The following is a 26,413-nucleotide window of genomic DNA, read 5'->3' as shown; positions in this document are numbered from 1 at the left end:
CCCCCCCTTCCCACAACACACGCACACACACACACACACACACACACAGATACACTAGCAACCACCTCCTGTAGTGTTTCCTGATGAGCTGCAGTGTGAATGGGAATATGTTTGCATGTTAAGATGGGATTTCACTGTAGTTATGCAACCTGATTTCTTCCACTGGCGAAAAATAAAGGTTTTAGAAAACCCTCAGGTTTTAGGAGGTTGTTGTCAGACAGTGCTTACACCTTTTTAAAGGGTGCCTTAATGGGTTAAAGATGGATCAAACAATACATACTCTAACGGAATGACCATCCACTCTGCAGTGACCCTCAGCTTCAGGTGTTTTAGCTCCTTTCAGCTTGTTTTGATTTTTACGAGTTGCTGGTGAGCATTATGAAGCATTTCACAGTTGAAGAGCCAGACATTTCCCTCACGAGTTGGTGGAAATGAAAACGAGATGGAACATAAATATGAGACTGACATTCCTTAGGTTGCCAAAAACATGGCATGACAAATGAAAGTTAATGTTGCTCTCTATCAGCTGGATGTGGACATAAAATCTATGGTAGATAAGCAACTGTTAGCTTACATGTTAGTCATGTCATTAGAAGGTGACATGTTCATTACAGCCTCTTGCCCCAAAGTGGCCAAACAAAATCGGTTCATGCTGCTTTAAGGAGCCAGTTTTATGAAAATACAGAACATATTCAAATGAAAATGAAATGATTTGGTCAGATGCATTCAGGAGATGCGCCATCAGTGTTTGAGCTTCTCTAAGCTAGTTGGTGGATTTGAAAATTCTTTTAAATGTCACAATATGTACCCATGTTAAAATACATTAAGAGAAGACAGCAGGTCCACAAGCAATCAGTGATCCAGTAACATTTAAGTACAGGACCTCTGACATTATCAGATCCATAAGGGCTTCTTTAAGGACCTCACAGGCTACTGTAGGTTTCAGTCTGACAGTAACATATTGGATCTGAAGTAATAGAAACCTGATTACAGCTGGTTTCATATCATATTCTTAATTTATTAAGAATGATCCTGAAATATAATGATCCTGTATATTTCAAAAATAAAGTTGCGTTTTTATTTGAGATTTGAACAATTTGTATTGTTTGGGGTATTTTCTTGAAGGACCTCTGCTGTGTGTGGTTATATAATGTGTGTATAAGGCTCCTAATGGAGCACTTTTATTCCCCTTTGCTTTAAAACATATAGATGGTTTTCTTTGCAGATAAGACAAATAGCACTGACTGTACAGCAGATTACTGAGAGCGTTCCCAGGGTGAAAATGGATTTGGCTGTCACTACCACTGCATCCATTTCTCCGCCTCCCATGCTTCATTATGTGTTTTCTGCCCATTAAGATGGAGCTGTCCTATGGTAAATGCAGCTGTGCCCTGCAGGATGCAATAGCCCACCCAGTGACAGTAAATATCCACTGACATTAAACAGCCTAAGCAGCCACTTCCTGTCTGATGTGTGCCCGTGGCGGCTGCTGTCTTGCCCTGGCTGTCGTTTCCTGGTAGACAGAGCAGATTCTCCAGAGCTGGCTGTGAGGAGCTTCCCGACCTCAGCATATGGGAGAATCTGGTTTTCCTGCATTGCAAGAGCTTATGAATTAAAAATGACTCTTTCCCCTTTGTTTGCGTGCACCCTCCTGGTGTTGGAGGTGTTTATGTTTCTGCAGAGTCATGGCGGTTTAGTTCCAGCTGGTGGAAGAATGCTATGGGGGCAAAACCACAGGGTGACTGGAAGTGAGTCGGATCTTTATTTGGCTGATAGCAGGAGAAGTTTTTGTTGAGTTTCAGAAATCTTTGTGGTGAGTTAGAAAACAGCTGCGGTCAGCTGATCTCATGTATATGCAGCCTCAATAGATCAATACAGCACCTGTTGATCAGCTAAAGGTGTGTGAGTGGTAACAGCTGTTTTCTTTTTTTTTTCTAAACCTGTCACTTTGTTCCAGTTAGTCAGTACATTTCTAGGTGTTTAAACGTGCTTCATGCAGCATGTCAAACCAGAACAGCACGCTCCAGTGCTGAAAAAATATGCCAACACGGAAGCGCCAAAAACTGCAGTTCCTTCAATGGTCGCTTGAGGCTGGCTCCGTCCATACTCCCTGGAAAAAATATTGGATGGATTGATGTAAGATTTGGTGAGATATTCCAATGCCTTAATGTCCACTGACTCCTCCTGACAACAACTGGATTGATTGCCTTAAATTTGGTACACCAAATTGGCAAATGTTAGCATGCTTACATGCAAAATTGGGATGGTGAACATTATTATATTATGATTATTATCTTTTTTTAATTTTTATGCCTGCTAAACATCCACATGTTCCCATTGTCACTGTTATTAATATTCATTATTTTTATGATTATTATTATTATTATCGTGTTAGCAAGCCGACGTTAGCAGCTTTACAGAGTACAGCAGTTAGCAGGCTGTAGACTCCCTATTTACTATAAAATGCATTAACCCTACATTTATCCTCTGTCATATGAGTGTCCAGATTATATCTGACATTTATGAGATAAGAAATTCATTAAAAAAAATTCCCAGAAAGGAAGGAAAGTGGTCGCACAGCAATGCAATGCACTGCATTTTATAGACTCTACACCTGTCCACACACCTGTGACACACCTGTGTCTATTAAACTGTAATGGTGAAGAGTGAATGAGTGAACAAGTGATTTTGGACACATACATTTTTTTTTCCTGTTGTTGCTTTGGTTCCTTTAGCACTTCTACTATTGTATAATCATACTTACTTTAATGAGTTGTGTTATTTAAATAAACCTCAGGACAAGTCCTAACTTCGACAATGGGAAACATGGTCTTATTGCAATGTGGACAAACCTGCACTAACTATAAACTGCTTTGAGATAGAGATGAGAACCTTCTGAGGTCTCATCTTAGTTTTTATCTTGCCCAGCTGCTGTATGCAGATGTATCCTGCCGTGATTGGATGATAACAACAAAAACAACAACAGTTGTTCTGCTCTTTGGGGTCCAGCCTGTGTCTCTGTTCTTTTTTTTTTTTTTTTTTTTTACACAGGCAGATGGAACAGCTGTTTCACCATTAAAGGACCAACAGAGGCAATGAAGCTGAGAGAAGCAGCTAAAATACACATGCAAAAGTTGGTTTGGCCTTGGATTCTGACTCGAAGGATTACACTGCAGCTCAACATTAAATGTGGAATTAATTAGTTGCTATTGCAGCATCTGTCAATATATTTGCCACCAAAGGATGGAAGCTGGACCACAGCTTCTCATTAAAGTGTAATTAGCTCCAACATAAACCCAGGATTTGTACATTCATTCACACAGTTACACAGGAATTAACTAGAAGATTTCTTAATCCAGCTTTGTGCTGATGCTATTGTCAAAGGCACTGAAAGGAGTGCGCAGTGAGGGTTCTTACTTACTAATGTCCTTACTATCCTGAAGACATTATGACATAAGATCAATCAGACACCAAATGATATATGAAAGATGAAAGATGTGATCAAGAATTTTAAAAACTGGCTGAATGACAAATGATTCCTTCATGGTATAAGTGTGCAGTTTAAAGTTGTTTATTTGCACATCCAGCACATGCAGGGCACCGCTCATGTGGAGCCATGTTTACCTGATGGAAGTGAGTCCAATGCTATGTCTCCATTCACATACCTACATACTCATGTTTGCTATTTTGAGTGTGTTCACACTGACAAGTACAGTGCACTATATGTACCTGGATGGTGCAAACAAAATGGTAAAATAATATAGTGTAAAACAATGGACACTTCACACCATCAGTGGCTGCCATCTTGGCTACATGGAAGAAGGGGACTGACCGCTAGCATATTTTCAAAATCGTGAAATGGCGACCAAGGAAGGAGGACATGTTGTTGGCAGGGATGGTAGGAGGCACACAGTCATTTGAGCAAAGCAGGCGGCAGGTGGGCAGCAGTTGCAGTCACAAGTTGTGAGCATCATTTCCAGTGAGTGCACAACGGCAGCGTTTGATTTGGGACAACACAACCGTGTTGAAAGTGACACACTGCTCACTACCAGTGAGTTTTCTGTGTACACAGTGTACTACATGTGAGCGTACTGACTGAAGTATCTGATTTGAGATACCGCACAATATTTAGTCTTTTATCCCTGTTTTGGTCTCCACCAAATCCTAGGAAAAATATCTGACTCTTCAGCTTCTAAATGCATCTCAGTGTTAGCCAGCTAGTCTGAAGTTTGGTGAGATATTGGTAGTTTGGTAGTTAGCACCGAGTCAGTTTTATTGGTGTGTTGACTGACACTATGGAGTCCCAAAAGTCCTCGAAGAGTTTTGATTGTATGCACAAAAAACATAAGTAAAGACAGTAAAGTAGTGGGGAGTAAAAACCAAAACAAGCTGAAAGAAGCTAAAACACTTGAAGCTGAGGGTCTCTGCAGAGTCTGTGATAATTCTCTGTTAAATGTTAAATGTAGCCCACTGTTTGATGTTGACTAGTGCAGCATTAACTCTCAAATTGTCTTTGGTTAAAACCAGTTTATTTCAGTGATTTTAGTGGGGTTTTTTGGGGGGGTTTTTTGGCTACTTGGAGGCAGCCTAACAAGCTGTATCCATTTGGCGCTCGGGGTAGGCCATAAAAACCAAAACAATGAGCTGAAAGATGCTAAAACACTCCAGAGAGCAGAGTTGGGGGATATTTGTCAGTGGGTTCATAAATGAGTGCCCCTTTTTACAGTACACATTATTATTTAATCCATTCTTAATATAAAAAAAATATTGACCAGAGCAGCTTGAAACAAAAACATTATTAATTGATTATTAACCCTGGGTTACCCATGGTAATCTATATCAGTAATTTAACACTTCCTATTATAGAAAAGATCATTTTCTAAAGATACACTTTCAATAAGCTAAATAACCTTTGAATATATCATCATTAATTATTATTGTTTTTAATTCTATTGTTTTTTTGTTTTTTTGTATATTAAATTGTATTATTTTAATATTTTAAAAACATTTGAATCTCCTTCCTTTACGGAGAGATGCTTAATTAGCCTGTCAGCCAATGAGCTTCACGGACGGACTGCGGTAATGAGTGAACTACACCCTCACATTCCCGGCATGCATTGTGGAAAAAGAGAGAGAGGGAGAGACAGAGAGAGAAAGAGAGAGGGTGGGGGGCTTGGCTGGGAGGCTGAGGAGGACCGTGGTCCTGAGCGCAGAAGAAGAAGCAGCATCATCAGAAGAAGAAGACGAAGAAGAAGAAGGAGACGGGTCATTATCCGACACTTGCTCATCACTGACGACCGCTCAGGTAAACTGTTCCGATCTGCGTGTTCATCCCCAGCGTCGGTCCCGCGTCCCGCTCCCTGTGTGCGCCGTGGGCCGTGCTCCCGCTGCGCCGCTCGGAGGAACCAGCCGCTTCCCAACAAACCGCGTCCTTTCCGGGTATGTTGGCTCCGTGTCGCTCGGATGAGACGCGGTGTGTTGCTGTGTCAGTCTGATCTGAATCTACAGCTGTGTGATGTACGGGGGGTGGTGCAGGGTGCAGGGTGCAGGGATTCCCCTCAGCCACGTCTCTGCAGCCCACAGTCCGGGGGGGAGGGTGGGGGGTGGGGTTATATCCATTTCATGATTGCGACCTGGGGGGAGACGCAGGATCGCTCAGTCAGCATCCTGAGGCGGGTGTCAGAGCTGACACAGAGAAGACCTGCGTGTTGCTCCGCTCACTCTCTGCTTTGATTTTGCTCCTATTTTCCAAACCGACCTGAACACATCACGGACACATCATCACCTGTTAGTGAATATGAGTGAACTTGATATCAGACAGCTGCTGATTTAAGCTTCTGGTGGATGTGGAGCAACAGTCATGTAAAGTCATGTTTCTGTCCATCAGCTGAAATATTCACCCTGCTTTTATTCTTCTAATTATTCATTTGTTTTGCAGTTTTCATTATGATAAAGACACATGTGAATTGAAGCAGGAAGACCTTGAAATGGGGACATGTCTCAAAAAAATATAAATATAATTACATGGTGAACCTTCAGAAATCTCTCTTACAAACTAATACTGACATCCTGAAAAAACAGAACAAAACCATATTTCCACTCATGAGTTAATTGGCCTGAACCAGAGGAATTTCATGATTTTCTAGTCAATAAGCTGTGAATCAGCTTCTCCATCTTCAAAATACTCTAACATGTCTAGAGGCCGGTTTTTCTTTAAATAGCAGCGCAGTTTGGTTTTCACACTTTGCAGGCTGATAAACTCGGCTCTCCTCCCAAAGCTGCTGCTGTTTCTTTTCCCTCTTTGTTTGATCGTTGTGGAGTTGTCAAACACAGGATATGCATTTTTAGGCCTGCATTACTTTTTATATTTAGCATAGTTCACATAATACCAATCACTTCTTTCCAGTAACCAAACACAGCATACGCATCAGTGGTCAACTTGTCCACAAGCTGGGTCAGTAGTTGATATTAAGTGGAGACTGAGAGTCTGCCTGTGGTTGGAGGTCTAAACATTCGTGTGCAGCATTTCTTTGTGTTTTTTTCACACAAGTGCTTTTGTGTGATTTTGAAAGTAGTGATTCCAACTGTGCGTACTGCAAAAATGCATTGTGTGTTTCCACCATGAAATATTAATCAGTCCATCAGAAGGCAGACGCACATAGACCCCACCATAACCAGTTATCTACGTCGTCTCCCAGCAGTAATTCCTCAGCATGAATGGCAGCCTGCATCCACTAATGATCCCCACATTTTTTATTTTTTTTAGTGAAATGATGATGATGATGATGATGATGATGGATTGGCAAACAGCAGCAGTGACCTTTTTGTCCTTAATTAGCTGCTTGGTGTGCACCAGACTTCATGCAGAAAAGTGTCCAGTTAGTGAAGGGAGGAGACTACGATGGAGAAACAAGTTGTAGTGATGTGGGGGCTGGTTTGTAGTGAATCAATATCTGCTGATGCTGTTTGCATGGAAACGATTCATCAGTCAGCCTTTTGGTCTGAACTCAGATATGAATGGATGGTGTGATAATGTAATCTCTGGTTATTTGGCTCCTCCCTCTGACGTGTGGCCCGACCAGTGACTGAAGTGAGAAGTTGTCGCTTTTTAACCTCGTTGTTTCCTTGAGATGGTTTTGAGTGAACCTGTCTAATCTCTGGAGCAGTCCAGCAGGTACAGCTGCTGCCTCATTGTGTGCTGTCAGTGTGTGTGTGGATACCAATGTGGCGTCTGCAGCGAGGAGTGCGGTGAGGTCACTTGCGCGGTGACTCGGCTGTGACTCCTCGCCTCAGCGGCTCCTCGCTGCTGCTGCAGACTCTCTGTTGTGTCGCTGCAGTTCACGGGTTCACAGTTACAGCGTGACTTTCTGCTGCTGGGTAGATCCGCAGGGGCAGCAAGCAGCAAGACTTTCACTTTAGGTTTCAAGCTTCATTGCTTTTCATTTACGAGCGGATTCCAGAGTTGTAATCATAACGATGCTCTCATGATTATGTCTTGTCTGGTTGTCCTGTCTGAAAATGCCTCGTAAAAGTCAGTATGAAGCAGAAGCAGTGAAAACATTTCACAGCCTGTTTTCATTCTCATGCTGAAATCAACAGCCTGAGCCTTACAGTGGCCTTTCATAACAGCCTGTTAAAATAATCAGCCGGCTTCACACAACCTCCCCCAGCCTCCCAACACCATCTCTGCTGCTGCAGAGGAAGTGAAGGATTTCACTGTATCTACTTTATTTTCATGTTCTTTGTTTTTAGTGTCCCATTCTTTACAGACCATTCAGCTGTTGTGGAAACATGAAACAAAAATCATGTCTTCCTTTAAAGTTGGACAGCTTTAAAAATGTTGAATGTTGCAAAACAAAATGGGCTGGAGGGTAGAATTTATTCCACTGCTGCATTCACTGTAGTTCAGTGTGGACGCTATGAAATACAGCATATTGATTATCAGCACTAAATACCAATAATCACATGGCTTCCAAATGCATCTAATGCAATCTATACCTACCTATATCTGTGCAGTCTATCTAATGCCTTACCCACACACTCCTGGTCTCACACATTAAGATTATTAGTATACTACTGTGTTGGAGGAAGCTCTGTCATTGGATGTTTAGCCTCTTGGTTGTCTCCTAGTAGCAACATCAAGAAGGCAGCAGAGTGCCAGACGCACACTGATGAGTCATGATGTTACTGAAAAGTAAGAGCGGTGTGTTACTTAGCTGGGTCACTGCATTGCATGCAGGACTGAAAGTAAAATAAGGAGCGGGTTGCTAAGCGACTGCAGAAACACAGCGGTTCATGTGATGCTGTAAAACAGATGGATTTATCGCCACAATTTACTGTGAGCAGAGGATCAGTGGATGAGGCTGGCACCTGTGGGATGTGAGCAGGTGCGAGGGGCAGTGTGTGACGTGTGACAGTGGGTCAGGAGTGTGGACCACTCTGCGTCTGTGCGAGGATGCATTCATGCTGCCACATGTGCTGCAGCTGGAGATCACAGGGGATGTTGTTGGCTCATAGTCATATTTAGTAAAAATAAGCTCAGTGTCAGTGATAAACTAACCAGAGGGCGTTTTAGTTTTACATGCTCGGCTTAAAGGCTGAAATAATCTCATTAGTTTAGTTAAATCATGGCAGGCAGAGTCAAAAACTCACAAGCAAGAAAAGTGTCATACCGCAGTGAAAAAGGCCAGAGGACAGACAGGAGCAGGCTCAAAGAGGCGGAGGACTCTGAAAAGAAACACAACCAATAATCTTAAGCTCAAATAAAAACGAGCGAAAGAATTGGACAGAAACAAAAACAGAACAATGATTTGATTTTTCCTGGAGGCCAGATGGCACCACATAAGAGGCCAAGGAAATTCAGAGGACTCAGTAAATTTCACAGCAGTGATGGAGAGAGAGATTTTAGAGAAAAGCTATGGCGGTCACCAAAAACATTAGGATTCATCGTCTGGGGCCATGAATATCTGTATCAAGATTCATAGAAAAAAACTGACTTTTGAGATTAGAAACCCAAAGTTTTAGTCAAAGAGAAACTTTAAGACTCACAGTGGCATCAAGAGGAAGGACAGGAGGTCACCACAGTCTGTGGCTGTCCGATGGGGATCAAGAATTTCACAGAAAAAATGGCTTTTACGAATTCTTATGTGGGTAAGACTGACAGGATCTGTACACCAAACTCCACGCTGAACGTTTGTACCAGTGTGACTCCAGTGGAGATGGAAGTGTTGCACATTTGGACAAACAGGTGGACTGACTGACGACACCACAGTAACCATGACAACAGCAATATTCACTGTAAAAACTCCAGAACAGAAACTTTCTCTATCATCTATCTGACAAACGGGTCCCACACGTTTAATCCCCCAGAATGCTTCAGGGCAGGCTGAATGCCACCTCCCACCTCTTTTCAGTTTCCTTCTTGTCACGTCGACTTCAGTCCACAGACCCTCTGCTCTCACGGGTTACTCCCCCGGCCCCTCAGCTCAGAACGTCACGAATAATAAAAGCCATGTTTGACAGTTCGTGATGACACGCTGCTCACCAGGGAGACGCACACTGATCCTTTAAGCCCGTTACAGTTCAGTCGGACGGCAGCAGGGTTTCAATCGCAGTTTGGCACAAAAAGGAAGCAACTTTTTTTTTTTTTTCACAGTTGCAAATGGTCTGTGTTTCCACTGAGTGATGTTCTGAGAATACTTCTTTGTTTTCTCCTCTCATGATATCATTCCAATTAAACGTGGCGACAGATTTCCATCAGTCTACCTCTCGGCTGGAACTGGCTCCGCGGGGTGTGATACGGCGGGCGCCGTGACTTAAATGTGAAAAAAGATTTTCCGTTTCAGTTTAGCAAAAAATACTGCTTTGTTGAACAGTTTGAAAAAGACCATGCAAGCATGTACTTTTTTTTTTGCGATATTTGAGAGTTTTTTTTCAAAATTCACTGAAGTTGTTAAGTTTGTAATTTCAAATTGCGCATTAAACAGGTTAGTGGAAGAGCACCTAATGACTGCTGTGTGTTAGAGACTTGGTGTGGGGTGTGAGGAGGGTTGTTGTAGGAGCCTGGGAAATATAATAATGATAAAAAAAATAGAAAATCACTTAGCAAGAATTTTTTTTTTATCAGACTCTAACTTTCCACATATGAAAATGATGCATTTTGCTGTTAAGTTTCTGTTTTCCTCAGCGTCATTTTACTGCTTTGGTTTATATCCAGTCCTCTACCAAATACAAAAGCAGTGGACACTCTGGGCGTGTCTGCCCCTCACCCCCTTATTCCCACACTTCCAGATATTAATACACATGGACTATATTTAACTTAATTCCAAGTATGAGATAGTATTTATAAGAGGATGGTACCTGAACATTATTGAGAAAGTCAGCATCTGGTCTATTTACATACATATTGAATATTATTGCATCACTTGGATATGTAAAAAGATGGAGTGACACCACCACTACATTCATTATTAAATCATGTATTTCAACAGCTACTCTCATTGAGATCAGGATCCCAGACCTGTGTGCAACATACAGTTTATACATGGACAAAGATAATTCACAGACATAAAAAAAAAAAACACCTCCAAGTGTGATTGTAAATACATAAGCACAACCTTTGAAATGTTCTAGTGAAGTAAGACACTGTAGACACTTGTAAGTGTCACGTTTAAATGTAACCAGAGAGCAGAGGGAACGAGGCACTTTTTGCAGCAGAGACTTACGAATAAGCAGCATACAGAGCTGCTCCCTTCAGTTTGTGAAGGAGGACCAATCGCACTTTTTCTTACAGGATGCAATGGTGAGTGGGAAAAATGTCACCTGTGATGTGTGATACTTGGAGTCTAGAGGCGTCAGTGTGGTGGGAGGAGCATTTATATATACAGTATGACTATAATCAAGAGCAGACTGATTTGTAGATAATAGTAGAGAAATAATGATAATGATCTGTTTCTGTACAAAAATCCAATGTTTTAACTTTTTCCACACGGGTCTTAAAAGTGAGTTTGTTATCCAACCAGAGTCCTGAGTGTTTATAACATTCAATTCATTTTCGATTTCATGACTGTGAAGGGTTTGGATTTGGGGAGGAGGGAGGAAACTCTCCCAGACTCACAGCGAGGATCAGGAAGGAGCCGCCGTCTTCATCAATCACAAGATTTTTAAATATAGAAAAAGACACTCTGACACACACTGCACACCAGCAGGGGTCCCAGAGTGTGGGGTGGTATTAACCAGGTCTTCCCCCGTCATTACTGAGCAAAGCCTGTGATTACTTCTGAGAGAGAGGGTCCTCTGTGATGTTTCAGTTTAGGGACTTATCTAATATTTCCTTTATACTCAGCTGTACCACTTATCAGCTTTCAATTATAGGTTACTAACTGGGCGGAGTGCAGTCTGGAAATATTGAGCGTCTGATTGGATCTGACGCAACAGCCACATCCTGTCTGTTGCTTCTCACAGTGAGACCAGAAAGGATGAAGGGTCATGGAAGGAGCATAAATGTGTGGATTTGAAGACCGATCTTAGTAAATTGGAAACAGAAAGCTGCACCTCCACATTTGAATCTGATGAGAGATGCAATTAAACATTTGGAACTACAGAAAATTTAATTTGAAGAAACAAGGACAGAAATCTTTCAAAATCTGGCAACATTTAATGAATCACTTTCATGATATGTGACAAGAGTTGAGATGACGGAGTTCTGAGGCATCCACCACAAATTTTCATTAATCATCTATTTTTTCCCCTTTGTTTCTGTTTTCCTGTGGAGGGACATGTATATTACATTTGGTCCTGGTTAAATTCAGATAGTCAGTTACAGATGTGGGTTGTTACTCACAGCTGGAAAGCATGTGGTGTTATTCACCTTCAGAAACAAAGGACCAATTCTGAAATACTTGCATTTTGCGTGTGGACATATTGAAAGTGATGGATAAGTGCAAATTGATAACTGTTTTTTTTTTTGCTGTTTGCTTGTTTTGGGTCATCGCTTCATGTAAGTTGTGGACTTACGTACTTTATGCATGTTGTAAGATGCTGCTACACTTGAACAAAAGGACAGTAAATGTAGTGAATGTGTGGATTCTTTTCAGCCTGTTACTGCGTCTTTGTCTCTGCTGCTTCCTTCATAAACTCCTATCACTGATGTTTGCCAGCAGGTCAGTGGTGACAGAGCGAGGGGTTCCCGTGTGGATGTACCGCAGAGAGATCTGAGAGGCAGAGCCGTTAAGGATTTAATAGCCTCAGATGTGAGAGAGGGAAGCAGCTTATAGGGGGTTGAGAAAGTGGGGAAGGTGGCAGTGGTGATTTTCAGCATCTCAGCAGACAGCTCCTGATCCCTCCAATGGGATCGAGTCGTTACGAAGAGGGCTGAGCTGGCAGCCAGCGGCCCCGCGACTGTTTGTTTTAATTCTCTGTTTTATAGCAGTTTTCTATCATTTGACCTCAGCCCTGCTGGTTTGCTGTGTAAGAGCTTTTTGCGGTGGTCGACACACGGGCATCATTTCCAGGGGGAAGCTTCTTCACTGTGTTCTGCTGGAAGGCAGATTCACATTGCATTTCCTGTTTCGGTGTCAGTCCTCCTGACAGCGAGCATCTGCCTCGCTGTAATGCCTTTGGGCAGAACACCGAATCCTCCAACTCCAGACGGGAAGATTAGTCTGATAGCATCCTGAATTTTTATTATTGTCAGGAAATATCATGTTAAAAATCAGAACCAAGGCCGAGCTGATCCGACTGAACAGGTGCTGCCTGTGTAGCAGAGGCTGACGTGTCTTATCTAATGTGAGCCACACCTTTGCACTGGGTCACATGTCACGACACTCACATAAGTGTATTAATTCACAGCTAAATTAAAGAGCTAAATTAAAGAGCTTTGTTTTAAAATGAACCCATATTTTCTTATTAACGTAATGTGAGAGGTGTCACTTGTACTGACTAACAGACTTTGCAGTTCCCCTCTGCTCTATTATATTAGTCAGGTGTCCAGAAAAACCACCTCAGATGGATGCAAATGTTGTGTCATTTGTGTCTGCTGGATGTGTTCAGGATAGGATAGGAATACTTAATTATTATTACTATATAATATGTTATTATTATTATTATTATTATTATTATATAGACATTAGCCAAAACACCAACACAAGAAGGTTTACGATCTTAAACCTTTTTTGTCAGTGGCTGTACTTGAAAAACAACACGTTTTAGGTGTCGATACAAACTCAGGCTAACTGCTGGACTGAACTTGCCTGCAATTCAAAAAGGACATGCAATATATTTATATATTTTTTCTATGTATTTTTCTATATAGTGATTTTTATGATCGTTCTGTTCAGGATGACTTATCTGGCTCATGATTTATATTTGAATTTATACAACACTGACTTTTGTGTTCCAAGTTGTCTGTGTCCTCTCTTTAGAGACATGCCCTGTCCCCCATGTGGGAGGATCAGACAGTGTTGTCCAGCTGTGCTCTGATTGGTCCAGCTGAGAGCAGTTTGACTATCAATTGTGTAGATCCCAATCACCTGAGTGATGGATCTTTGTGTCTACAAAAGGCCGGTTCTGCTTTGTGATGAAGATCTGACAGCGCCTGACGAAGATCTCTGGCAGATCCAAACGTTGCTTTATTAAAACTGCTGGGAGCTGTTAGCACAGTGTGCAGATCTTTTGTCTGACTGTAGTCGTGAGAGGGTTTTTTTTTATGCCTTTCTTTAACAGAGAAAGTGGAGAGAGACAGGCAATGAAGAGAGAGTGGGGGGGGGGGGGGGGGGGGGGGGGGGGGGAGTGTCCGGCTGGCTGGGAGCTGAACCAGGGACCTGCTGCTCAGAGCTCATTATGTCCATATGGTTTTCACCCTGGACCTGTGACACTTTTTTTTGGATGGGCGTGCTTTACACCCTGTTTACGTCTGGGGCCCTGTCTCCCACAGACAGGGACAGGGTGGGGAAGAGAGTACTGAGAGATGGACTAACAAACTGTTGGTTTTATGGGTTTTGGAGACAATAACAAACCTTCATCTTTAAGGCTGTTGAACTTCGTCTCTCAATCCACACAAAAAGGGTTGAAAGCTCCAAACTGAGCTCTGCCACATAGAGCGCAGTGACATCTAAAAGATGTCGCAGTAACCTCTGAATGACAGGCAGCCGGTAATCTGAGGGGCTCTGTTCAGGAGACGACTGCTCCATCGCCCCTGTCGTGTAGGTACGGACCTCTGACTTCTCTCTGCAGGAGGACAAGAGGAAGGAGAACTCCCCTTTTGGGAACTGGTGCAGTACTGGACAAAGCTACAGCTATGATCAGTAATGCTGCTGACAGGGCTACACAGTCTCTGTGGAGCTCAGGTCCGCAGGTCAGATCTCACTTACAGAAGCTATCTCTTCATACACAGACTTCCTGATGGTGATTGTCTGACTACATTAACTTGTCAAGATGAAACATTTGCTCCCACATCCTCTTCCTCCTGCTGCAGGCTTGTTAGACCCTCCTCCCCCCTTTAACTACAAAACGCACCGCCGCAAACACCGGGCACATCCGCCTGAGACGTGACGCCTCAATAAGAAATGCACTTTCATCTCATCCAAGCTCCATTTACTAGGAGAGCGGCCCAGTTTTAATCAGGTTTAAGGGTTTCTCCCCTCTACTAGCATGTTTGCTTCGTTGCAGTTTGATAGCTAATCTGCTTGAATGTCTCTTCTCTGCCGTGCTGTGTTGCAGAGCTGTTCCTCCCAGCGGGCTCTCCCTGCTTTACAAAGAAATGAGCTGTGAACCACTTTTCCAACTTCGCATCATCGCGGCTGTGTCACTGGATTGTTTGCCAGCAGTTTTTGTCCCACCCTGCCTGGGTAACTTAATCTTATGCAAATTAGGTTCAGCAGATTCATGGCTGTTATAAAAACCACCTCAGCGCACCCATTTAATACAACAGTGTGTCAGCTTTAGCGTTTGCAGCTGAAAGTTTTCCAGGTCTCACTCTTTTCACCTCAGATATAGTGTGTTGCAGCAAGTGTGAACATCAGGAAGAGGAGAAGCATCACATTTTTAACATCATCCATCAGGACCAAATTCATTTGTGCCACAAAATCCAATCCTGAGCAATACTTAGATATAACCCACTGTAGCTATTGTGATCATTTTATTTTACTCACTCTAGGAACTGTCTAAAATACACAAACATTTTTTAGAGTGTGTTATCTTTTCTTGGATTCATTGATTTTTTTTTTTTTTTTGGCCACTTGGGGTCAGTACAAACAGCTGTGAGCACAGAACTGAACTGATGTCGTTTTTTTGTAGTCCAATCCAAAGGCAACCATCGCTCTGGTTGCCTTGACAACAAGCCAGTGGGATTTTTACATTGTCCTCTGGATTAGTTAAATAAACTCAGTGACAAACAGCATTTTATGATACCTACATGTTTGTTTCAGCAGGATAATCTTTACAAATGAACACCACATTATGATTTTTTAAACCTAAATCACCGGGAGTGGAAAGCTAATGTTAGGCGATAAACTAACTACACCACAGTCACGTAACTTCAGTGTCATCACCGCTTGTAATTTCATTTAGCTCTGACCTGTTCTACAAAAGCCTTTCCTCTTACAGAGTTAGTAATAGTTTGCAAAAGCACGAGTGTAAACACAACGAGGCTGTAAAGGTGGACTGGTGAGCAGATCGGTTAACAACTTCTATGGTCTCTTATTTACTGACATATTTCATCTGTAGAATAAAATGTGGAATTTTCTAGAGTTTGTGTTAACCACAGACCTTGTTTCAGCCCTTTAACCAAAAACACATTCAAACAACCTAGAAACGAGGGAAGCGGAAGCACTAAACTCAATTCTGGGTTTTAGGCTTCACTCCTGTGTCACTCATCATCTTATGAAGTTCATTGGTGGCAAACAGCTGCCTGTTTACACGTGCAGCAAATAAAAAGCGACATTAGCATTTACTTCAATTCTGTGTGCACCCAACAAATATAAGCACCTAACAAATAGTTCAGCTCTGCTCCTTTAGCCCCTGAGGAAAATATCTGGCTCTTTAGCTGCTGCAGTAAATGTTCCACTATGTTCATCAGCTAGCTTTATGAGAACCTTTTTGTTTTTGCTTAAAACAGCTGGAAACAGGGTTAACTGGAGCAGAGAAACAGAATCTAAATTTTAAAGCTGATGCTGTAAAACCAGAGCAAAAAGCCAACAGATGCTAAAATGCTTCTTCAGACTGAGAGGAACTTCAAAGCTGAGGGATGATATCTGTTGGTAACACCTATCACATTACACACAGTCTTTTTTCCACTGTTCCTACAAAGAAATTGATTAATGCAGCGTTAATATGACAGTTTATTCATTAAGCATTGTGGTGAGATGAATAATCAGATATGAACAGGTCCGTTCTCCCTTCCTTTGTCTCCTGCAGGATTTCAGGCGTTCTTCCCCCTCACCTCCTCTGGCCTGACAGACCCACCAGCCCATCACCATGAACTACCTTCGCCGCCGCCTATCTGACAGCAGCTTTGTGGCCAACCTCCCCAACGGCTACATGATGGATCTGCAGAGGCCGACACCTCCAGGTTCATCCACTTCCTCTCCCGCCTCCCCGGCCACAGAGAGGCGGAACCCCGCGAGCATCCCGAGCCAGACCCAGGGCTCGGGCGCGGCCTCGGGCTCAGGGAGCTTCCTCAGCTCCTTCTCCAGCGTGGTGAAGAGCGCTCAGATGGCCCAGAACGTCGCCGCCGCTGCACACGCTAAAGCAGCTGCGGCATCAGCTGAAGGCGCCTCTGCAGGAAGCAGTCAGCCAGCCAAGCCTGTCATACGCAAGCCCAGGATCCTGCTGGTGATCGATGATCAGCACACAGACTGGTGAGTGGAAGTTTCATGGAGTTAGCGAGTGGGTGGGTGGGTAGATGAGCTGCTTGTACTCTGAAGTCTGCAGCTCAACTCAAGTAAACAAATCACCTCAGGCTTCTGTGAACTGAATGACGAAGGATTTGTTTCACACCAGTTCTTTGTTCAACACATGAGGAACTGAAGTGTGAGTTTTTAAAGGTCTCAGTTCCAGATTTGTTTCAGTTCGTTGAAAGTTTAGCTTCCCCTTAAAAATTTATACAATGGATCACGAAAAAAACAGCGAGCACCTTGGCTCACTCGTTATCTTTACTGAGTGGAAGTAATGTCTCTGCGCTTCTGCTACATGACGCAGTGAAGTATCTGGAAAAAAAAAAGATGACAGCTATTAGGGAAAGAAATGACAGACCTGTGGTATCGTCTTTAATCTTACAAAGTAACTATATATCTAACTGATATGTTGCTTTTCATGTAATCAAAGCAATAGTTTGATATTATGGGAAAAACACGTATTGATTTTTTTTTGCTGAGAGTTAGATAAAAAGATTGATACCAATTTCAAACCTGTGTATGAAGAATAGAGCTAGAGCCAGGAGAACATTAGCTGTTAGCTTAGCTTAGTGTAAAGACTAGAAGCTGGGGGAAACGGCTACTCTGGCTCAGTCTTTAGTAAAAAAAAAAATATACCCACCAGCACTTTTAAATATCTTTAACACATATGTTAAAGCTTGTTAGTTTAATTCATACACAAACAGAAAGAGCAACATGTCGGAGCTTTCTCTGTGAGATGCCGCATTCACCTAAACAGAAGTACAGAAGGATAAACTTTTATTTATCAAGAAACACTGTCGTTACAGCACTTAACTCCCCCTTAGCTCTGGACAGAGCCAGTTTAGCTGATTTCCCCTGTTACCAGTCTTTATCCTGAGCTAGGCTAACTGGCTCCTGGCTAGCTAGGCTAACTCAGCTAACTAGGTTAACAGTCTTTTGGCTAACTAGGCTAAACATCTCCTGGCTCCAGCTCCATACACAGCAGTACCTGAGTAATCAATTTCTTGTCTGACTCTCACAAAAAAAGTTAAAAAAAAAAAAAAAAAAAGAATTTCAAGCATTCCTTTTAACACTTGAAGCAACTTCTCAGTGTAAGTGTAAGCTAGCTAGCCATTGAAATAAGAAAAGAATTTGTGCCTGAGGTGTGAAAAGTGTGATTTTCATACTTCTAAAGTTTAACTCCAGTTAAATCAAAAACGTTCTCCAGGTTCAGCTTTGGAAGGTGTGAGACATCCTGTTGTTAATCGCAGACGTGTACGTCCTTGGACCTTGGCTGGCTCATACCATGGGTCTCTGTGCTGGAACAAAAATTGTCATGGTAACAAGAGGAAGGTCCTTTGCTTTGGAGATGACAGAAAAATAAATGAGCTTTAATGAGAAGAGATGAGTTCATCTTTCACTCACAGCACATAACCTACGTGGTGGAAGCTGATATCAGCTGCCTTCTGCTGCAGCTGAATTGATTTCCAGAGCTGCAGTCCAGACACGCGACAGCCAGTTTATCATGTTCGTCTTTCTGAATCAATAAACCACTCTTCCATTTCATGAACTGTTATTCTGTTGCCTGACATTTGCTGGTAAATCCACCTCAGTGAAGCTGTTATGAGCTGTTTCCAGCCCTTTGAATTTATCCACAGAATTAGCTGGGATCATTATGTACCGAAGCATCTGTATCTGAGGCTCTGTGGGGAGTTCAGGCCGAGGTCTAAAATGATCACTAAATTAAAGCCCCCCGCTGACGGCCCTGTCAAAAGCACAGAAATTGCTCTCAGTTTTCTGAAAAGCCTGGCGGCCTCTTTTCTTTAAGCTGGCTGGCTGAAATCCCAAAAGGGCCGTTCCTCATCACAACGTGGTTTATCTGATGTGAGTCGTCAGGGGATCATCAAGCCTCAGAGGCGTCCAGGCTCATTCAGACTCTCTGAGGGAGTGTCCTCGCTCTTGAGAGAACATCAGGGGTTGTTATTCACCTGAACAAATTCAGTTTCTCACATAAAGAGAGGACAACGGAGGCTTTGAAAAGCAGTCACTTGCTTTTTTTAGTGAATGAACTAAGGGGAAAGTAATTTTTGTTTGTGCATCGACAGCAACACCCGCACAACATAATGCAATCCAGTGTAACACCCTGTAATAAATCCACCTTTATGGACTGTTCAGTGTTCAGACTATGACTCAAAGGTGCTGAGTCAGTTCCGTGGTCATTTTGAGGTCATAGTTTGTGGGGCTGTTGTAGTGGATTATGTAGAGTTTGACTGGAAATCTGTTTTTCTCTGTGCCCGCCTTGAAGGATAACAATCTGGTCCTTATTTCCCATGTTTTTGGGTGTAACTGATTAATAGAGACAAAAATCTTTGCAATCAGTCGACTACTGGGCAAGAACAAAGTCCATGAATGTCCATGTCAGACAAAAATTACCATTCAAAGCAGGGTATTTTTTAATGTCTTTAAAAGCATGATTCTTCTCTTGATTTTAATTTTCTTTATTATCTTCAAGTTATTTTCGTAAGGGAGGGTGAAGATGTGACGGATTAATGACTGTTGGCTCTGTCTGAACTTTTACAGTTCAGTATTTCCTGAAATACTGTGTTGAAATTTGTCTGGAGACTTATATTTAAGCTTAGATGACATGTGATATTATATTGTGTGTTTTATGATGACACTGAAGGATCATTTCAGTGATTGTGTTTTGTTTTCTTAGGAAAAATGTGATTGTGTTATGTTTGTTCTGCAGTGAAGTTTGAACAGGGCAAAAATGTACTGTGGACCTTTTTTATGTCTGTCCAGGGAATCTCACATTTTAATGGCCATTGAATATAAAACCATGGAAAAGGTAGTTTTACTTTTATATATACATTTGCACGTTAAACATATATTTTTACATTATATCTAATTGGTTTGGGTTTGATTTGTAACTCAGACAGTTCAATTTCTGTCCACTGAGTGGTGCTGTAGTTCAGTTAAAGCTTCATAAACACTTGTCAGTCCCTCTCGTGTGTGGTTGTGTCTGTGCAGAAGTGAAGGGCTGTGACCAGCAGATGGGGATGTCTGACAGCCTCTCAGTGTCTGGGTTTCCAGATGTTCTGCAATCAGCAGGACGTCGACCCCAAGCACAGGCTGAAACACTCTGCTCCGCGCTGATGAAAGTGGATGTTAATCTCTGTCAGTCCACATTTCCAGGCTTGACCTTGAAGTGGAGTCACGCTGTTTGTTCGCATTAACATGAATCTTCACACTAGAAGAAATCGATCCAAAGCAAAGAGTGAAATCCTTCCTGAAATCAGACTGAGCTGCTCTCACTCGTTTCATTTCGCTCAGGCCAGGACCTGGACTGTGTGACTTCTGGGACACCATCCTCAGGATTTTCTGCAGCTGAACATCAAATCTTTGCCATTTAGAAAACAGGCAATTGCTGCTTGAAAGTCATAATTAGCATTGGCCTTGACAACAACATCCAGTTGAAGGCTTCATTGCTATTTAAACCCTTGATAATAGGTTTTCAGACTGTGAGACAGACCTCCCCAGGGGGGCACAGGAGAGCTGAAGGTGGGGCGCAGAGGCAGAGACATGAAGCAAAGGCACTGGGGGAGATGAAGTACACAGGTGTGTTTCAGTTAGTTGTTGTCATTTGGCTCGTTCATCAACACGGTGAACAGCAGCAGCAGCGGCTTTGACAGGCAGAGAAGGTGCTGTATCCAAATCACACAGACGTGATAAAAACAGATTTTTAGACTTGGTGTGACTTACACTTTCCAATGAGATCATAATCACAAAACACTTAAAAATCACAGAAAAAAAGATGCTCCTCGCAACTCCAGAAGTTTTCTTCAGTATCACAGTAATCCAGTGATGGCCGTCTGTACATCCATTGGTACATTTCATATTTGTTCAACATATAAACAGATACAGGAGCCCACTTGCCTCAATTAAAGTGTTTGTCCTTGTAAAAAATGACTATCCCTCAGATAGTGTGTGTCTTCTTAAGCTTGAGAGAGGGGTGACTTTGAGGTTATCAGTGTTTTGTTTTTTTTTTTTTTAATAAAATGAGAGAAAAAGAGGCCTCTCAGTCAGATTATTCACTTTTATTTCCAGATCCACCCTCTCTGTCGTCTTAGATTTGAGCTGCTGCTGCTGTTGGAGATAAGACAGTAAAAACTCTGAAGTCAGAGCTCTAATAAATGTCCTGACGTCTGCCTTAAGATCATTTCAGAAAGCTCAGACAGTGACTAAATCTGAGACCTTTCTCTGATGGTTAATTAGAGTGTAACACAGAAATGTCATTGAGGCCACTTCGAAAAGGTGCAGGTAGCTGAATGGTTAATGCTCCGCCCTCTGAGACGAGGTCAACTTGTAAAAAAAGACCAAATATTTGGCTGCTGCTTTGGCAACGTGTCCGTCGTTGGTTTTAAAGACAATGTGAAACCTGCTTTTGGGCGACTGAGTCCTCTCACTGTTGTTGATCCAGGGACATTAGGAAATACTGTAGGTGGACTGGGTGTGCTGTGTGCTGCTTTGCTTTGCAGGGTTGCACACTGGCCAAACGTGCTATTTATCTTACGTCCCTGCAGCGACTCCAGATGTAATCTTGTTCTTCTTATTTTTTTCAGCCACCATGTGGTCTGCGAGTCTTCCAGGGAGTCACTCTTTAAACAGATGCGTTGTGTTTTTCATGCATCTCCATAAATCAACATTGATTTTATCCCATCTGCAGTCACCAGTTTAACTTAGGCCAAGAAACCAGTTTTATCTGGAGGAAGAACTGATGCAGCCTCAGCCACAGCACAGAGTCGCTGTAACCATCCGCAGGCACCTACTCTCTCCCAGCACTACAGGAAACCGCACAGCTTCAGTCGGCGTGTTATTTGCCTGGAGACACATGATCAGCTCAGGGGAAACAAAAGGAAACACTTCATTGTGTTTATAGTTGTTCTGACCGCCAGACTTGAAGGTGGAGTGAGAGGACAGCTGTGACAGAGGGACGAGGCGCAGCCATTATTTAAATGTGGGGATAATGGTGCACATGTTCCCACAGTTTCTACTGGAGGGGATCGTAATGTTGCTCTCAATTCACTGAGTCGAGGCGTGCTGCTGGTCTACCGTTTGTTAAATATGATGCCAGGTTTCATGCAGATATTTTTAGCTGCATTTAAGCATTAATTTGTGACGGACAGATGGTTGATGATCTGTGGTCCCCTCCCACACTGAGCCTCAGTCAGCTTGCTAGTTTTAAAGGGTGAACTTAAAATTCATCAAACTATATCAGCTGATTGTTGGCAAACATTTATGACACTGGACCAATGAAATGTGGATTCACACCAAAATAAGACTGATAGGAAAATACAAGATGCTTTTGGGGGAAAATAAATAAATAAAATAAGTCCAAGTATTGATGAAGTGACTAATGAGTAGATGATAAAAACACAATTTACAGTAGCACTGACTGAAAAAGTGTTGAGCTTATTACACCCACAGTTATAACAATACAAACTATTCACATGCACATTATGTGTACTACTAGGCTAGACATTATCATACATAGAAACACAGTAATACACTTGTACGTTTTATTGAAACATAACAACAGAATAAACAGACAAAAAGTAATTTGTCACGTATTGTGTATGTGATCCTCTTATATTTGTTTATTACATAGATTCACATTCACATGTGTTTGCAGAATTTATCAAAACATTGCAGTTCAGAAGGTTTTTATCTGGAGCTGAAGTCCTCTCCATAACAAACAGACCAGGTGGTTATAAAACAATAAAAACACTGAAATTAAAAGTCAGTTTTGCCAATGGTGTACCACAGACACAGGATGTCAGGGAAAGGCTGGGAACTGAGACTGCTAACCTTTGTTTTAATTGTTTTCACCTGGAGCTGAATTATCTACAGAGATGTAGTCCTCTCTATAACAAAACAGACCAGTGTATTAAAACCAGTAGAAACACTGAAAAAAGTGGTTTCATGTGAAAAATCAGTGATTCATTGGACACAGGATGTCTCTAAGGGGCTGGGGGCTGGGCTGTCTTATCTTTTGCTTGGCGTGTTTCTCAGATAACTTATGGTCCAGACGTCCAGTGACAAAAATCCTTCATCCAATTAAAATACATAGTGTATCTTAAAAATGTGGCTGAAAACTGAATAAATCTAAACCAACCAACCACAACACTTACACATGCACATAGGGGATATGACATCTTTGACAGGCGACCGAATGAAACGAACCGTTCCCATGATTAAAGTCACAGATTTCTCTGGTTTGAAAAGTGCTGGAAACATTTGGGATCACTCAAGAACTCAACAAAATAGGACTAGTTGTTCTCAGACATTTTAATGAGGAATAGTTACACTACAGTACAGCTAGAGTGGGTTTAGAAAACCTTTATCAAGTCCTTCGTGAACCTTTTCTTGAACCTTTGCGATGACGCAGGACAGATTGTGTACTTATCAGGCTGTGCAGTCTTTCTGAATCCGAAGGCTGGTGAACATATCAAAGTGGAAGAGGAGGGTGTCCGTCCATCCATCGCTGCCTGCCTTGGGGTTGAATTTCCTCCTGGGCATTCCATCAGAGAGGCTGAGGTCTCTGTGGAAACGGTGCTCTGTCCTGACAGGCTTGGCCTCCAGCAATGACTGATGCACAATAGCAGTACACAGCACTGAGGCAAAGACTCCGAGAGCATCACCGTCACCACCAACAATCCCTCCTTTTCTGCCTCCCTGTCTCTCTGTCTCGCTCTCCTCCTCTCTCTCAGGCTGACACGTAAGACACTTTGCCAAGAAACTGTCTGTCTGTTTGCACTGTGTTCTGAATGATATGAGCATCCGATTGCTCAATTTGGCTCCAGTCTGGCGAAAAAGTGTTTACGTTTTTGTGTACTATGAGATTCTCTGCTCGCTCTGAAGCATATGAAGAGGGTTTTGTCAAAAGAAAAAGCAGGGAATGCCAAACAGCTAAAGCGCAACAGAAATAGAAGATCTTGTTGCATTTATTAATCCATGCTGTGCTTCATGGAAGGGACGAAAACTGCAAAGTGCAATTACCAACATCACAAAGTACCAGAGTATTTACTCAAAGCTTACTTAAAAGGTTAATACAGTAATGTACGTCATCAGGACAATTTAGTCCCACTACCCTCATCCATGATTGATCCGATCAGTGTCTGGAGATCTATAAACCATGACATCGCAGACATCTCTGGTCAGGTTTTGATGAAACCAAGAGGGATGGTGCAGTGTCGCACCAGAATGTCGAAAAATCCATTTTCCTGTCGTCACAGGGGTCCTGTAATTGAATGCCAACATTTTCAGCTTGCACCACTGCAGGAACCTTGGCAAGAAACTGTGAGGGAGGGTACAGAGAGCTTGTTTGATCATCTAACGGAGTCCGAAAAAAACTTTGTTGGGATGTTGGAATCAAAGCAGTGTTTTTGGTTAAAATGAGACCTTGGAGACCTTTATTGTGATGATTGCAATTATAAGGCCGTGGTTAAAGTACAGCTCAATCGTGGTCACATTTAAAGAAACGAAGTCAGCAGGGAGCAGGAAGCCAATTTGTGATACTGAACCTTTGACCCTTCATAGAAGAAAACATGACCTAAACCAACACATGAAAAATTTTATCTTCATGTAAAAATATGGGGCTGGTATAGAAAATCTCCTCTGTAAACACTGTAGTATTAGCATAACATTAGGTTTAGCAGAGTGGATATAAATAGGAGCAGGAGGGGCGATTGATTGTGTCGACATACATGACTCATACGCTTCCTATTAGCGGCACAAAAAAGAACTTATTCTCATGGTAAAAAAAAAAAAGGAATTCAGCTTCATGATGTTTATGTAGTGGGTGTGTGCACCACTGGGAGAAGCCCAGACCTCTTTGTGGAGCTGAATGTTTATGTTTGAACACATGTAAAGCGCTTGTTCAAGCCAGGGAGCCCAGCGGCCTGTAAATTAAATTGATCACTCAGAGTGACGACATGTTTTGCAATACCTTGAAACACATACCAGTCATTTTTAGGCGGTGAGCCTGCAAGCCCTGCTTCATGCTCTGTGATGGTGGTGGTCCGGGGTGACAGGGGGCATTGCATGTCTAGTATGTAGGTCAGTCAAGCTGAAGATTCATGGCTTCCAAAATTACAGAGAATGAGACAGCAAGGGACCCAAAACTTTAAAGTCCGACAGCTGGGAGATGTTAACTTCAAGATGCTCCTCAGTGACTGTAATGAATGTTAATGAACGGACCTAACAGGACAGATGTAGGGGGATGAAAAACAAATAGGCAGGCATGGGGAAGACAAGTGGAGGAGGAGAGAGGCTCTGTTTGTTGAGAGGCTCTGAGAAAAACACTGCAAAAGGAAAACGTGTTTTGGTGTGGGCAGGTCAAGAGGCTCTCTAAATCCCAAACAGCCTGTCCCAGTAACCGAAGGCCCCCCAGCATGTACCCTAGATCCTCGACTACACTCAGCTCCAGCCTGAAGCTCTTGACAGATTGTTAACTGTCCCACGCCTGTGAGGGGTGAGGGTTCAACGCTGAGACTTACAGAGCACTGGGACACAACACGGCTAAAAACACAAAGAGATAAAATGGCTTGAATCTGAACTCCACAAGCTAACAGAGATCTCCATTTGTAAGTACTTAAGTCATTGTCAAATCAACATGTTATTCAAATAAGAGCAAAAGCTGTAGTTCCCAGTCCCCAGGCTGTGGGACGTTTTCTTACCAGGCTGCAAAGAAATTGTGATTCAGCCTAAAAAGTGGAAAAATAGTTACAACTTCACATGTAGACGTTGCAGTAATTACTGTGTGATTCATGTGCTCCTATTACTGTTGCACCTACCTGATATATGTAAGAAGCAAAACCTTTGGGAAAGAATTTGGGGAAGCTGGAGAGTTTCTTGGAGGAGATGCGGTAACACGGTCACTATAAAAACAGTTTTATAAATGAACATAGCAGATTTCCAAATCCAAATGCTGCCCACTGGCCGCTATGGAAATTGTGGAGAGAAAACTGCTTGAGCAATGGTTCCCAACTGCTGGGCCACGAAGGTGTTGCAAGTGGGCTGAAAAATAATTTACAAAACAGTATAATTTTGGCGAAAAGATGTAATTATGAAAATAAAAATAAGTGTTTTAAAAGAAAATGATCTTAAAATAATTTAAAATGTTGAAAAGTTCTTTTCATTGTTTTTTATTGTTGTATTAAGTCCTATCACTGTGATAAGCCAATGATAGGAACTTTTATATTGTTGCCAGCTGGACCCCTTTGCCGCCATACCACACCTTATACTTGTTGGCTATCTCAGTATGACTGGGCCCTAAAAGATTACATCCATGGCAAAATTAATTCCCAGGTGTACTTTGAGTTTAGTGCTAATAAGCACGTAGATGGTGAACCATTAGAGCATTATATGTGGTAATATTGTAATTATGAGCATCTTAGCATCACGTTAGCATTTAGCAGGATGAGTACAACTGTCTGAACATCAGAGGAGAAGAACTGAGTACAGAAGACAATCCAGTTACA

At 42.3% G+C, this 26,413-nt stretch overlaps 1 protein-coding gene across 4 annotated transcripts in view; it reads left to right on the top strand.

Moving 5' to 3' along the window:
• Nucleotides 1–3,692: 3,692 nt before the first annotated feature.
• Nucleotides 3,693–26,413, top strand: part of syn3 (synapsin III) — a 113,356-nt gene continuing 90,635 nt past the window's right edge. For 2 of the 4 annotated variants that reach the window (XM_071501849.1, XM_071501847.1), the window contains exons 1-2: nucleotides 5,135–5,305; nucleotides 16,414–16,856. In XM_071501849.1, the coding sequence (XP_071357950.1) occupies nucleotides 16,474–16,856 (383 nt within the window). In that variant the 5' untranslated portion in view covers nucleotides 5,135–5,305; nucleotides 16,414–16,473. Of the gene's footprint in view, nucleotides 3,980–5,134; nucleotides 5,440–16,413; nucleotides 16,857–26,413 lie in introns of those variants that run through there. The other 2 variants (XM_071501851.1, XM_071501850.1) reach the window with 2 other exon arrangements.

Source organism: Trachinotus anak, unplaced genomic scaffold, assembly GCF_046630095.1.
Source record: "Trachinotus anak isolate AG129_WGS33_773 ecotype Australia unplaced genomic scaffold, CSIRO_AGI_Tana_v1 ptg000018l, whole genome shotgun sequence".
Classification (NCBI taxonomy): domain Eukaryota; kingdom Metazoa; phylum Chordata; class Actinopteri; order Carangiformes; family Carangidae; genus Trachinotus; species Trachinotus anak.
This window is presented reverse-complemented; position numbering and strand designations above follow the sequence as displayed.